Below are 15,723 nucleotides of genomic sequence, written 5' to 3'. Positions count from 1 at the left end.
AGAGACCTGAGCCAGGCCTTCAGCCCACCCATCAGCCCCCAGAACCAAACTCTCCCCCCACAACACACACTCACTGCCGCTTTGAAGCTGCAACGGCCCGACCTCCGGTAGCCGCAACAATGTGCATGCATTTACTGTATTTATGTTGTGTATGAGTGTGTGTGTGTGTGTGTGTGTGTGTGGTAATGCATCTGCACGTGTGTCTAGAAAGTTGCTCTGCTTCAGTCAGCCACGAGGGGAAAGGAAACGTCATCCCTCGCCACAAGCTAACAAACTGCGCCAAATCATCCCCATATCCCATACTATAAATATTTCTCAATTCTGCAGTATACACAACCGGGAACCTGCCGCAACTATTCTAACAAGACTTTTCCATCTTAAAAATGTGGGGGAGAGACGGTGGAAAGAGGAGAGGCACGCATGAGAGAAAATAAGCAGAGGGAAATATTTGGCTTGGAGCAGCCAGAGCCTCATCAAGGTTAATTGGTCTGTTGAGAGGACACACTCATCTGGCTCATCAATCACCTGCTCCATTGTATCCCAAACTCTGTGTGTGTGTGTGTGTGTAAGTGTGTGTGTAGGACCTCAGCACCAAAGCTCCTGTCATAGAGACAATACCTCATCTTGTTTCAGTGTATAAATCTACCTGGTGCCACTACGTCCGACATCAGCGCTGATTAAAATGGACTTATGTCAAAAACCCAGAGCTCCCACAAGAAAAAAGAAAAGAAGGAAGCTGAAAAAAACCAAAAAAAAAAGAACAAATACCACAAAATATTTTTTGACCTTCACAAACGTACTGGAGGATCAAGAAGTTTCAGGATCAGGGGAAAGGTGAAATTCAGCGGTTGATTGGTTTACTATAGAAAAGTGGCCATTAGATCCTGAAAAACCCAAACTCACTCATCTAACCAGCTTGTTTCATCCAAATTATCCAAAATATTCAGCGAGGGACCGAACAAAACTGAGAAAACCAACAAATCATCACATCTGAGAGGACACAACCACTAACGGCTCAAACAAGGAGTTCAGCATTTAATGAATTATTGAAATAGTTTGAATGCGCAATTAATCAGCAAACTGTTTCAGCTCTGGAAGAACTTTCCAGATCCGCACCAGCAGCGACCGGCGAGTTTGTCTCAGTTCTTCTCAGTTTTAGTTCTCCAGTTCCTCTACAGATCATTTAGATGTGAAGGACCCTGGTGTCCTTGGGATTTTAGGTGCAGATGTGGACCGCGAGCCAAAAACCAATAATTCTTTATCACTGGTTCAATTTAAAAAAAATAAATGCTCCCTGAATATACAGTTATTCAAATGAAACTGTCTGAGAGGAAATGATTCTTCAGCTGAGCAAATAAATAAACAGCACAAAGTCTGTCTGACCTTCTCAGCGTGCTGGAGGATTAAGAAGCGATGCCAGGTTTTAGTAGAGGTGTAAAAGGCAGAGGTAGAATATACACGTTATCTTCAGAGTCAGATAGATAGACAACAATCTCTGTGCTATATGATTATATCACATGCTTGTAATTACTACTTAATGCTCCAGTCTTTTTTGTTTTCATCCTGTGTTTGACTTCTTTTTGGCCAAAGGGGTTTAAAGACCTGAACTGTATCGTCCTGGGTTCAAGTCTGGCCTTGACTTTTGTTGTTGCAAGTTGTTCCCCATCTCTGTTTCCCCTCATTTCCTGCCACCGCTCCACTGCCAGCTAGCTCTCTGATAAAAATGCCCCACAGTGTACTTGAGAATCACTGAATCATTGAATCAGATGATTTGGATTGTTCAAGCAAAACCTGATTAAAACACATTTTTCTTATCCAGTTTCTCCAGTGACTATTTGTCTTTTGTGCTTCATTTTAAATTGAATGTCTTTGGTGTTTTTATGTTTTACACAAAACGAGGTGTTTGAAGATGTCCAGCTCTTTTTTCACACTGAACAACATGATGCAGAATTTAAAAAACATTCAATGTGAGAGGGGATAGTTGAACTTCAGGGGTCACAGGGAGATGTGTCTCTTTGATTTAAGGTTTTTTGAAACACTGGAACTTGTGTCAATGTCAAAGTCACATCTGCTAAAAACTTTCAAGTGTCACTTGTTCAGACTTTTTCTTTTTAATTCATTCAGCTCAGCGACCAAAACAAACCACTACTGTGCTCCGTGTCCTGTCATTAATGTGCAGCGTGGGGCTTATGGTAACAGTTGCCTAACCTCTAACCGTGGGCAACACTTGACTTGACATTTCATGCTAGCTCCACATGAATGGGCCGATTGTTCTGCCTTGATTTCCAGGATTACTCGACTCGTCTTGCCTCGGCTCCGTCCGTCCGTCTAGCGATATACTACTATGTCCGTTTTGTCTTGTGACCTTACAGGTTCAAATCCTTCCACCCGAGCTATAACACGCCGCCCCTGGAAGGCTTTTACTCCGGCTGTGTTGTTATGAGTGGACTCGTCATCCGCCCCCCCCCCCACCCCCTAACCCTCCCCACACACATACACACTCCTCTGTCTGTGACTCCCAGGGAAGCATGCTCAGTGTGCTCTGCTGTTAGCCAAAGGGGGAGCTGGCTGCTTTCTGCTGCTGCTGCTGCTTAGCTCCTATTTCTACAATTATCCTTTTTTTTCTTTATCTGTGTGTGTCTCTCTCTCTCTCTCTCTCTCTCTCTCTCTCTCTCTGTGTGTGTGTGTGTTAGAAATCCTCCCCATCCTTCTCCTGCCTCAGCTCCATCCATCCATGCTGCTCTACTTCTTGTTCTTGCTCAAGCCGTCTCCTAACAGGCTGGGATCCAGGGGGCTGGAAATAACCTTCACATGGCCAAGCTTTACCCAGCTATCTCTCACACACAGACCGCTGCTGCTGCTGCTGCTGCTGCTGCTGCGCCGACTCATGCACACACACACATATATATACACACACACACACACACACACACACACGCGGGGACGCACACACACACAGATGCATGCCAGAGCCCCAGCTCCTTTCACGGGAATGACGGACAGCGCCACTCACCACTCCATGGACCAGGAACTCAAACAGTTTGCTCTTGGTGGCTTTCCTGGCTCCCCCCGCCGTCTCCTCCGTAGCCATTTGCTCAGTCCCCTCCGTTCACCCTGCTATGTCTCCCCTTCTCCTTCTTTTGTCTTTCCCTCTCCCTTCACCCAGCCTCCTGTTCCCCTCCCCTGCTCCACTTTCCTTCTCTTTGTGCTCTCCTTTTCAGCACTGCCTGTCCCTGACTCTCCTTCTCTCTCTCTCTCTCTCCCTCTCTCTCTCTCTCTCTCTCTCTCTCTTCCCTCCCTCTCCCTCTGTTTTGAACGTGCAGCAGCCCTGCCGAGTCGCTCACTGTGTCTAGCTCACTTTTTTTTTAGTTGAGCTGCCTTTCAGGAGCCCGGCACGTCCCTTGGAGGTGGTGGTGGTGGTGGTGGTGTTGTGGGGAGGGGAGGGGAGGGGAGAGGAGGAGGGGAGGGTAAGGGGGGTGGGGTTGGGGGGTGGTTGAGCCGAGCCGAGCCGTGCGGGGGTCTGGCAGGGGGGTTTCAGCCAGCCCACCCTTGCTGCTCCCCCGCACAGCTGTTGCATTCCATTGGTAGATAAGGGCATGCGGCGGCGCGGAGAGGAGAGGAGAGGAGAGGAGAGGAGAGGCTGCCGTTTGGTCTGACTGGCTGGACGGACGGGGGGCTGGGGGGGGCTGGGGGGGGGTTAGACTCAGTTAGCCATTCCTCTAGTGCAGCTTCCCCCTGCTGACCAACCCAGAGGCCATGGTCAGCACACACACACACACACACACACACACACACACACAGAGCTCAGAGTTTGGACTCATTCTCCAAAAATGACATTGGGCTCTTAAAGGGACCACGCTGCATATCATTAACAGCATGTGTACCCGGCTGTGTATGATGGGAGTTATGACGTGGTGGATGATGATGATGATGGTGATGATGATGATGATGAGAGGGAAAGAGGAGGACGATGAGTTTTTATCTGTTTGACTCTGTCTCACAATAACAGGCGGGTTCATTTGCTCTAAGGCCACTTGACAAGAGCAGAGGGGCCACGTCAAGAGCACCTTCACTTCCTATGTACCTCCGCCGGCCTTTGTCAGAGTGCATTCGTAGGTTAGGACTATTTCCTCCACTCGCCTCATTAGCTTTACCTTTCACCTACTAGTCGGGCCCAGAGGCTGCACTCGGGTCTGTGGCTACAGTGTAGCGGCAAACAAACAGGCCGGTCGGCACAGCAAGGTGACTGTGTCACTTGACACGTGTAATTAGTTCTCTGTTGTGTTTTCTTCGCAGGGCTGCAGCTTTCTTAAAGGCTTTCTCCATGAAATGCGTGAAACTGAAAGCCAAGTAGAAGAAGGTGGAAAAAAACACACACTCACACATACACACACACACACACGCCATCCCTTCAAGGACAGAAGAATGCGATGTGAGGAATAAAGAAAAGACTTAGTGATGCACAGCTGAATTATACACCCTGACTCTGCCTCTGTGTGTGTGTGTGTGTGTGTGTGTGTGTGCTGTGACTTTTAGGTTGTGATGTGACACACCATCTCACGCTCCCAATTACACACAAGCCCGAGCTTTGCCCGCCGCCACACAGGTCGTTACTCTGAATAAAAGCACGCCACGTTTAAGATTATGACTCTTTCAGGTCCCCTTCTTCTCCAGCCCCTCTCTCTCTCTCTCTCTCTCTCTCTCTCTCTCTCTCTCTCTCTCTCTCTCTTTCTCTCCCTCTCTCCTCTTCCAGGCGTCAGATCAGGGGAGTGAAATATTCATGAGGTTATTTGAATGACAAAGGAGCTCGAGTGGGGCAGATTCAAAAGGGGGCTCGGGTTGTGACACATGACGGCAAAATTTCAATGTTACTTCTTCAGCCTTTGATTGGTTTACTGTAAACAAGCGGCGCCGGCACAATCAGGGGGTCTTCTTAATGGAAACATACTGTATAACGGGAACGCTTCCTGTTCCTCTGCTCTTCTGGTGTGAAAACGGCAGAAAAGTGTCGAATGAGGCGCTGAAGTCGGGGAGGAAAATTAGTACCTCCGCTGTTCTGACACAACATGTCACCCTTTAATGGAGAAGACACACAATCTGTCTTTCAGTTTTCACCACATCCTGATGAACTTTGTGTTCGATGCTGCTCCACTTCTCCTAAACTGTGCAGTTATTGTGTTGACAGCTGCTTAGCTGGTCTGTGACCTCTAGGTCCAGAGGTCGTGACCTTCCAGAGGATCCGGCGTCCCCTCGGAGGAGTCTAAACGTCTTTTCTTATGCGTGGTGTGTTACCTATTACACACAATGTAAAAAAGACGCCACCACAGAGGGGGAAGACTCAGCAGCAATGCAGAGATCCCAACGTGCGCCCTTCAAACTTCCTTCACACCCCCCTGATTATTGGAATCGACTTATTGATAGACAAACCCCGGCCCTCCCCATGTGCTGCTGCTGCTGCTGGCGGCACTCAGCCTTTAGTCTGCTTGGTGGTGCCACCTGCTGTCCAGAGGAGTGTACTGCAGCTGTCAGAGGCTTGGTGGTGGAACAAACCCGACACTGTAAAATTTGAACACAATTTATTTTTGCCCTCTCTGCAGCCACAAAATAAAACTGCTGCTTCAATATCAACCTCCCTCCCCACTCCGACTTTACACATCAGATTAACCCCCGGTTACATAATATACGACCAACTGAGGCTTTAAGCAACATGAATCACACTGGCAGGCACACACAAGGTGTCCGCCTCAATTTCCCGCAAGGTCGAAAGCTCAACTCCCTGAGCTTATCCGTGCAGATTCAGAGATTGTGCCAACCCCCCCTCAACACACACACACACACACACACACACACACACACACACACACACACACACACACACACACACACACACACACACACACACACACACACACACACATCCTCCTCCTCCTCTTCCTCCTCCACCACCACTGTTCCACCAAGAACGGCACGTGGGCATTCAACGATAACAAAGAGATCCGGCAGCTCGGGCGATGCAAAAGAGAGCCTTGAGCTGCAGGAGTACCCCCCCGACGGAGCCCCACCGTCTCCTCACCAAAGCCAGTCAGTCTCACCAAATGGTAATGTCCCAGTGTGCAGCAGACAGGGGGGTGGTGGGGGGGCTAACAGGGGGTAAGGGAGCAGCAGCACTGATATTAATGACCAACAGAGGGAGCAAACATTCAGGCAGAGTGGGGGTGGGTAGAGGGTGGGTAGAGGGTCTGAGTGTCTGAATGGAGGATGAGATGATGACTACACTACACAGAGAATAAACATACAAGAATGGGAACCGAAGCCCACGAGGCAGCTGAGAATAATGATTCAAGATTTAACGGCTGAGTAGTTTTTTCTTGGAGTCAAATTCTTACTCACTGCTGGATTTTTTTTTTAAGCATCTCGTGTTTTTATTTTCTTCACTTCCTCATTTGGCCACGAGAGGGAGACACAGAGCTCAGACTGAGACTCATGCTCCACACACACACACCTCAGTATGAAAACTGTCTGCTTGGTTTACTGTGCTGTAATATCAGCTGCATCATCAGTTTACAGCTTCTAGCAAAGAAAAAATAATGTACAGGGTCAAATATTGAACGCTGCCACCTCCTTAAACCTTTGTACAACCAAGATACAATGAGCGAGGCAGGGCTGCATTTAACGGTGGTTTTCATTATTGATTCGTCCTCTGATTATTTTCTTGATTCTATAAAGTGCTGGAGACTTTTACCTGTTTATCTGACTAACATCTGTCTGTCTGTCTGTCTTTAATCTAGCTCCACTGTGAACATAAAATCACCTGTGAACTAATAGGACGGTTCACTGTTTGGTTTTTTTTAGCATGAATTATTTTGTCTAGGACATTTAGTATTCATCTCTAGCAGCAACCAAAGGTAGAGTCCAGAAAACTTGCTTTCATGTTATTTATAAAGAATCAAACACTGAAAGCTCAGATAATCTGCTTTACCAAATCTGTGTGGCCACAGTTTGATCAGATTTGACAGTAAGTACTGGCAACTGTCATCAGAGCTCGACTTAAAGGTTACTACTGTAGATTTTTCTTAGACAGTGTTGATCATACTCTGAAAACTGGCTTTTTCTGGGGTTTTTTAAAGGTGCTGCACACACTGTGTATAATTCAAGATGCAGAAGAAGAAAAAACGGTTTCAAACAAAGACGCAATTTCAAAATAAATCATGCGTTGTCTCTGTGTTCAAAATCTAGCGAGACAAGCTTAGATTATAGTATTATAGTATCTTCGCTCTCATCTACTGTAGTCCATGATGCTGCAACAGCAACAACAGGCTGAGAGAGAGAGGAATGAAAACAAGGAAAAGAAATCCATACTCTTTGTGTGCTTCTCAGCTCAGGGGCAAGAGAGAGAGAGAGAAAAAAAACGAGCGGGAGAAGATGTACAAGGTGTAAAAATGTACAGCAGCGCTGATGTATGACGTACAGTTCCCTGTGGCAACGTTTACATTCCAGAAACCACGAACCTGCCCTCGTCTAAGTTATTGTCGCAGGCAGACGGGGCACACTAGGGGGAATACGGACTGTACCGGGGGCATGGAGAAAGTCTGGTTCCCTCCCACCGCTGGGCCCCCCTCTCACCGCTTTCTTCACTTTAAGAGCTGCACACAAAACCCGGCTCAAGCTGCTTAAAGGCCAGGAAAGCTACTCAATGGCCATCAGCGGCCATCAAAGGGACTGTACAAAAGCACGCGGAGCTGCACCTTCACAGAGAGAGGGGGGGATTAAGGAGAGGAGAGGTACGTTTCAGGGCCGATCCGGAGCAGCCAGGCATTTGTAATGAAGAGAAACCTGCAGAGAAAGGGAGAAAAGTCTCCCATGACGGCTGAAAATAATAGGACATCTGCTGATATGCTGTGATCAAAGTGATTCGGTACAATATATTGTGGAGGAACAGTTAGGCCGCACAAAGCAACAGTGCTCCCGTGGATCTTGTTTTTTTGTTCCAGAGGTATGTTAAGCACCTAACCTAAGAAGATGCAGATAAGGAGTTTAGGCCCCGACCTTGGATTTCAGGGCTTGTTTGGGACAAAGCATCTTTATCCAGACAGCGTTTATGGTTCAGCTCCTTGGCTACTCCCATCGCCCTGACAAAAAAAAAAAAAAAAAAAAAGGGAGACATTGTGGGAGCAGATGGAAAGACGGAGCAACAGTAATGAGCCGAGTTTCCCCGCAAGCAGTGAACAACACACCGGAGCGAGCCTGAAGCATTACCTGCTTCGGGGCATTTCCTGTTTGCTGTAGCCATGACAACGGGATAATCTGCCCTGCGTCCAAAGCTAACACCCAATCGGGTGAGAGCAAACTGCAGACTGCAGTGACTTCAAAAACTGGAGCAGCAGCTGGTGAACGGAGGAGCGAGGAGGAACTCTACCCAAACTGTGCGGCTCAGGAGAAAACCATGGTTTTGGAGCGAGAGACGAGGCTGCAGCTCGCTGTGAGTCAGAGCCCAGGTCACATAGATAGCTATACAGTGAAAAAACAGTTGCTCGCTATAAATAAACCCAAATACTGTGAAAAAAAAAACTGGCAGGATACTCAGAATAACTCCAATCCCCCCCCCCCCCACCTCCTCCACCCCTCCCTCTTTCCTACTCTGTATCCAAGCTCAGTATTAGCCCTGATCTTTCAGCACCACTCTGCCCGTGCAGGATGGGAGAGAGAGCCGACAGAACGAGGGCAGGTTTGGTTATGTGCACACTTCACGTTGGGGAGTGAAGGAAACAAACATTTTCATGACACAGACTTGACCTCCAGCATCCAAGTAGCGATTAGAGAATCTAATCTATATCACATCCTGTACACAGAGCATCTCATGTGTTACATTTCTACATTCAGGTCACAGAGCTAAGAATCATCTGATTTTTCTGAGATATAAAATACGCAGCCATCTTTGTACAACCTGGATGAAAAGATAATGTAACACTGTTTTTGAATGATCTGAGTGTATTTCCAGAATATTCAAAGACTTTTCTAATCATCCTGATGGAAATATTTAATCTGTTACAGAAACAAACATTTACTGAAACCCATTTCTGATGATTTGAGTGTTTCCTTTTCCAGAAAACATACACATCCTTTGTATTGATGTAAAAAAACAAAACAAGCAAAAGTACTTCAGTTCATGTTATACGAGCTGAGCAAGGAGATATATCATTTTCAGCTACTATCGTTGTCTGAACTAGGAAAAAGAAGCACATTAACATAGGCATATTGTCTCTTTTTTTAATTAGAATCCGATGTCAAACAGAAACATGTTGTGCAGGTTAAATAATTAAATGGAAAGGTCTTGTTAGTTCTGCTTGCATGCTCTGCTGCTAATTATATGATAATTCAAAGGCAACACTTTTTAGTAAAGTGCCCTTCATCTCTAATGACTACTCCTGGTTTGAATATTACATAAAGGCTGGAGTACTTTTCGTTAAGTTTGCCTTTTAACTTTTGTGGCCGATTTTATCTGCAGAGCCTGAGAGGGGAGAGGAATGATTTTCTTCCCACGTGAGGTTATTTGTCCGATTGTTTCACCAAGGCCACATGGACGGATGCTTGTATGCAGGGCCGTTGTATAGGGGAGAAAGGTGATGATAATTCTAGGGGCCCAGTGCCCAGAAAAAAATCCAGTAGTCTAATCTTTGTATGACTGAATTATTCTGCATAAGACCCTGACTAATACTCATAGTAATGCTGCATTAGCATAAAAACAAAGTAGGCTAAATAAAAAATGATAATACATACGTAGTCTAAGAAAAAAAGTGGAAAAGTCAGGGGTTAGGGGCCCACTTTGGTATTCTTTCAGGGGGCCCAGAATTCCTAGCAACGGCCCTGCTTGTACGTGCACAACAACAATCTACAACCACTGCATACAGTATGTGACCTCATTCTATTGAACTAAACTAATTGTACTTGACTAAATTATTAAACTAAAAGCAAAAGACAAAATCAAGCAGGTCGGTCAACTATTAACAAATAAACTATTTTTTTTTTAAAAAGCCAAAATGCCAGGACAAAAGATGAGTACTTTTCATCTCTTGCAGTATACAACATTAAATCTGCTCCATCAATTTCCTTTAATAACCACGCTGCTGCTACTATTGACATTAGTATTGATACATAAACTGCTTTGTCTGATTGAAAAGCTGGTTAATTGTAAAAATGACAAATGTGAAAAGCTTCTAAAATATGATGAACGACCCAGGCCAGAGGACAAGACAATGTCATGATGAGTGTCTCAAAATAATTTCCCATTTGGCATCTTTTTCTGAATAATTAGCAGCTTTAGCAGCTGGGGAGACGGCGATATTTATTTGTGAATGTGCGCACCACGCTCACACCACCACACATCAGAGTATATGGCGCAGTATTGAGCTTTCACATCTAAATGGGTCAACCAGCCGCTCAGTGAACTGTAGCACCATTAGGACCCAGACAGTTTGTCTCTGAATCGAGTGCACAATCTCATTAGACAACCAACTCTGCATTATAAATGGAAGTAATATGCAACTTGGAGAAAAAGAGAGAAAAACACATAGCTAGGGCTTTAGGTAAGATAGCAGTGATTAAAAAACACTGCTATAATCTTTTTCTAAGCAGGGAGGGCACTATGTGTAATTAGGTTACAAAGCGCTCTACTTAAAATCATAAAAATCTATAATCTAGCAATGACAGAGTGGAGGTCCAGAGGGCTGCGTGAAACTGTGGCTCACAGTATCCTATCCATCCTCAGTATTACACAGTAAACACACCATGTATGTTATCTACATTCATTGTTTTCTAGACTGGCTGATCGCATCGGCTCCTAATATTTAGTGAAATCAATACTTTTTTTTCCTTTTTTTAACTGTTCCTATAAGCTCATTTGTTTCCGGGGTAACAAACAGCCATTGAGCCAGCACATTCCTCACCGGCCAAAAACGGAAGTTCTCCATTGTCCATTTATCCCTGCAAATAACACAAAACACAAAGCCTGGGAATGTTTAATTGGGTGGCCTGCTATTGAAGAAACATGGCCAGTGTGTAGGGCCTCTGTCTGTCCGTCTGTCTGTCTGTCCAGTCAGTCTCACGTATGAAATATAAAGTTTGACATACTTATGAGAAACTCTGCAGCTGAAATTGTACACTCAGTGAAACATTGATTGCCCTTGATAAGTCTTCTAAAGTACATTTCAAACATGACTGAACACAGTGACTAGAGTGTGTGTGTGTGTGTGTGTGTGTGTGTGTGTGTGTGTGTGTGTGTGTGTGTGTGTGTGAAGGGGAGGGGATCCTGTATGGCTTTCCTTAAAAAGCCAGGTCAAGCATTCAGCAGACTGTAAAAGGAGCTGATCCTCTGATCCTCTATCAGACCTCAGGAGCTGTGACGGCACCTTGCATACTAATGGGACTGTGCTCCTTTTGTGCCAGCAGCTGGGTCAGGGAAGACTGGTGTTTGAAATTTTGCTATTTTAGTCCTATTTTTTCCATAGAGAGCGAGCGAGTCCGTATCACTGACAGGAATCAACCACTTACAAAGCAAAACCTAAGGTGAAAAAGCACTTGAATTTAAAGGAAATGAACATAAGTGTTCAGAGCAGCTCACAAGCTTCCTATTCATGCAAAGCAAGACCGAACAGAGAGGAAAATGCAAAAGTGGTTGCGCTTCATTGCGCCATTGTGTGGGAATTTAATGTATATCCTATAGGAAAAGTCTTTGCATGTGGAAAAATGGACGGAAACACTCCGGAGAGACCAAACCCATGGAAAAACAACACACAAGTAGCAATTTTTCTGCAATACGCCAGTTTATGCAATCTTCTTTGTTGACTAATTGAGCCTAAATGCCTATGTATGGGTTTCTTCGTTCCATATAAATCATTAAACTGAAGTTCATCATGGAGTTCTATGAAAATCAGCAAGCAGCTGAGTCACCTGGTCTACCATAACTCAACAGTTTTGTGCATTAAACCAAAACAGGAAAGAGCTAGACGTGATCTGAGAAGCCTGTAAAATGTGCAGTGAATTCAGTGGTGGCACATTTACAGTGAGGCTATTATATGAAGATGAATGCTTTATCCCCCCAAAAAACTATAAGTTTCAAGGCTTTGGTTCAACAGTTCTGCTCTGTCTTCAATACACAGAAGCAAGAATATGAAAATGGGATCAGCAAAAAAATAATAAGATGTACTTTTCTTTATGTACCATAATAAAAACATAAAGATATGAAGAGCAACTTGCAGGACTGCAAGACCTTGAAAGGCAGAATGATATTCAGACTTTACAATGTAAAATAATAAAATAAGTGCAGACACCCTGCATAATTCATGAACACAAGGTCAACAACAAACTCTTAATGGCTATTTTTCAAGGAATAGTTTGATATCATAATAAATCTGCTTTTTGCACACAATATGTTCATACCAACCTCTCTAAAACTGATGTCGTATCATGCTTTTTCCAATTCCAAATTCCAAATTCATCACATTGGTTTTATGAAGTAGTTTATGAACTATAGTCTTTCTTGGTCACCAGTGAGACCAGCTTCTCCCCCTTTAATGCTAAACTATGGTAAACATTAGCAGAGCAGTAAGCATACAGAAATGAGAATGACTTGCCACTCTATTAAAATATTTTTAAAATATATTTATATAGAGCCTTAAAGCACCACTATTACCACTACAACTCTAAATAAAAACAGGTAGACATTTGGGGAAACACACTTCTTGCTCTCTTGCTGCAGGTCAGCAAGAGGGGGGAAGCCCAGCTAGTATAATAACTTAGGTAAGGTTAGTATTTAAAGAAATAGAGTAAAAAACACCCGTCTGCTGGCTGTCGCTACACATTTAGCACATGGAAAGGACATAGTTTTGTTTTTTTTAGCACGCTAGATAAATTGAAAAACTCTAAGTACCATGGCATGAGCTGGTCGGGTGCTACTCCCACAATGGACCAACACATCAACCCTTCATCAATGAGTTGTGTTTTTCACCTAAAATTTTGTCCTGATAAAACAAATGAGATCATTTGAGATTTTAAACTTTATGGTCAGATTAATAATCCCTTCCATCTCTCTTCTAAACTAAATTTACTGGCTGCTGACTATAGTTTAAGAATGTGAACAATTATCTCAACAGTTCATAGCACTGACTCATAGTACAGTCACAAGAATGACCTGCTTTTAAAATATATTTTTCTAGAGCCATAATGCTACTATTGCCAGTACAACACAGAAACAAAACAGTAATAGCTACAATTTGGAAAATACTCTTTTTAGCTCTATTGCTGGCTAGTAGCTAAAATGTTAATATGAAGAAACAGGGTAGAAAGCTGGCCTGTCTGCTGGCTGTAGCTACACATTAAGGACGATAGAGTCATGAAACTGATATCAGAGCTGTAGCCTGTTAGCTTGGTTGAAAAAACTAGGAGCTCAGTGGAAACCGACCTGGTCAGGTGCTATTCACAGGATGGTACAACATGGTCACTTCATCACATAACGAGTTGTTATGTTTTTTTTATGTTATTTTAAAGGGGAACTATGCAGGACTTTTACCTTTTACCTATGCTACATTTTTACCCTAATTAAACATCTTTGGAATAACTCTGATGGTTAAATAAATGACATGAGACTTGTTACAGGGAGAACTGAGGCCTTACCGAGCATCTCTTGGCCAAAAACCAACCTAGCAAGATCAGCGCTGCCGACCCGGTTTCCCAGCTCTCGTCTCTACAGCACCGTATCAAACGCGCCCCGTAAGCCATAATGTTTTGTTTATGACAGATAAAACTACACAAATATACACATTGTTACATCACATATAATGATATAAAAGGTTATCCATTGCTCCACTGTCTCGCCGGGTTCATTAAAAACAAATGCACATCGCTGGGAGGAGGATTAGCAAAACAGCGGTAAAGCGACTAGACTTGGATAGTTCACCTTTAAATTTTGTCCTGATGAAACTAAAAAGTGGGATAACTTTAAGCTTATAACCAGACTATAAATCCCTTCTAGTCTTTATGCTAAGCTAAGCTATCTGGCAGCATGTAGGCTACTGTAACAAAACGTTAACCTGGCAGACTGTAGCCTATATATAACACAGTCTATAGGGGCTTTTATATCCTCTATAAAGGGTCAAATGGCACGTATAGCTCAGACTGAAGTGAATATGTTGCAGGCTACAACTGGAATATACAAATTAGATTTTCCTCTGGATCAGCAAAAGTAGATCTGGCTTCAAGTGTGTGTATACACCCCCCAAAAAATTCCTGTCCTGCTGCTCGGAGCACCCACGGCCTGCCAGCAGATTAACACAGTGAAACTGAAACTTTTCCTGCAAGATCCAAAACACACTATACAAGACACACATGGGGGCAGGAGGGGCCCCTACAAAACATGAAGCACCGGTACATTATTGTGTGTGTGTGTGTGTGTGTGTGTGTGTGTGTGTGTGTGTGTGTGTGTGTGTGTGTGTGTGTGTGTGCCCTGAATCAAAGCCAGGAGGGAGGGAGAGGAGGGGAGGGGAGGAGAGGGGAGGGGGTGAGGAGAAATAAATTAAAGGCATGCGTAAAGAGAAGCAAAGAGGATGGTCCGCACTCTCGACAGGGCTTCACCACCGTGCATCCCCCCCTCCACCACCACCACCACCTCTCCTCCTCCTCTTGTGTCGCTCCTCAAGTGTCTGTTTCCCACACCAGTCAAGGTTAACAAGCCGCGCTGGTGTCTGCGTCGGCTGGAAAACGGGGAGGGGTGGGAGGTGGAGGTGGCGGGGTGAGGTGCTGCAACTATACTGTGTGTGCTGTGTGATGATGCAGACAGACTGAGAGAGAGAGAGAGGGAGAGAGGGAGAGAGAGAGGGAGCTACAGTAGCCTACAGTCCCCTTAAATATTCCCAACCACATCCCCTCTCTCCCTCAATATGCTCCAATACGTTGTGCACCATGCCACTGTGCCTCAGCCTAAATACAACACGAGGTGGAAATGAATCATAGCTGATCCTTTTTTTTTTTTTTACACAGATGCACAATAAATTTCAGCTGGATGAGAAATAATAGAGAGAAAAAAAAAAACTCCGGCGCGCACTAATCCGGCTGGCTACGCGCCTACAGGATGAAGAAAATATATAAAGAATAGTTTTAATGGTGGATGCGGATACTGAGCGGCGCAGACTCAGCGAGGCAAAGTGGTGTGGAATAAAACAAATGTGCTAATGTATCACAAGGTAGCATAAGCATCCATACCTTTCTCTCCATCACTATGCGCTTTTTTTTTGTAGGCTCTACTCAACAACAGCAACTGTAGGATGTGTCTCTCTCTGGAGCTGTCCGGTCCGGCGCGGCGCGGAGCTTCCCTTCACTCCTCAACTTCCTCACGGCTTTTCAGACAAGCAGCGTCTCCCTATCACTTCCCCATTACTGGACAGCTAGGCGACTTATTAGCGCTGGCCTGTGGGACGCCGAGCCGGGGATGGAGCCAGAGCCAGGATTGGTGAAGCCTTGTTCGGAAGGGAGCAGGAGCGCAGGCGCGGTCTCTGCTGGAGAGTCGATATAATGAAAAATTACCAGAGGCAGGGAGTGTCATCAAATTATCCTCATGAGCGGATTTTTTTGGGGGGGAGGAAAGGGGGGTGGGGGGTTGCTGTCCGATGTTAGATTTGAAATGTTAAATACAGGCTTATGTGCCTCCAGCAAAGACTGTTTATTATGAGCAGA

At 44.8% G+C, this 15,723-nt stretch overlaps 1 protein-coding gene across 7 annotated transcripts in view; it reads right to left on the bottom strand.

Annotated features, from left to right (window-relative positions):
• The window catches only part of smarcd3b (SWI/SNF related BAF chromatin remodeling complex subunit D3b), a 41,556-nt gene extending 26,056 nt beyond the window's left edge, over positions 1 to 15,500 (bottom strand). For 3 of the 7 annotated variants that reach the window (XM_085762779.1, XM_085762782.1, XM_085762783.1), the window contains exon 1: positions 15,253 to 15,500. In XM_085762779.1, coding sequence (XP_085618905.1) covers positions 15,253 to 15,264 — 12 coding nt within the window. In that variant the 5' untranslated portion in view covers positions 15,265 to 15,500. Of the gene's footprint in view, positions 1 to 3,013; positions 3,429 to 15,252 lie in introns of those variants that run through there. The other 4 variants (XM_085762776.1, XM_085762778.1, XM_085762781.1 and 1 more) reach the window with 3 other exon arrangements.
• Between the last annotated feature and the right edge of the window lie 223 nt (positions 15,501 to 15,723).

Source organism: Trachurus japonicus, chromosome 20 (genome assembly GCF_045865225.1).
Source record: "Trachurus japonicus isolate A0001 chromosome 20, Traja_1.0".
Classification (NCBI taxonomy): Eukaryota; Metazoa; Chordata; class Actinopteri; order Carangiformes; family Carangidae; genus Trachurus; species Trachurus japonicus.
Note: the sequence above shows the minus strand (reverse complement) of the source record. Positions and strands in the feature narration are given on the sequence as shown.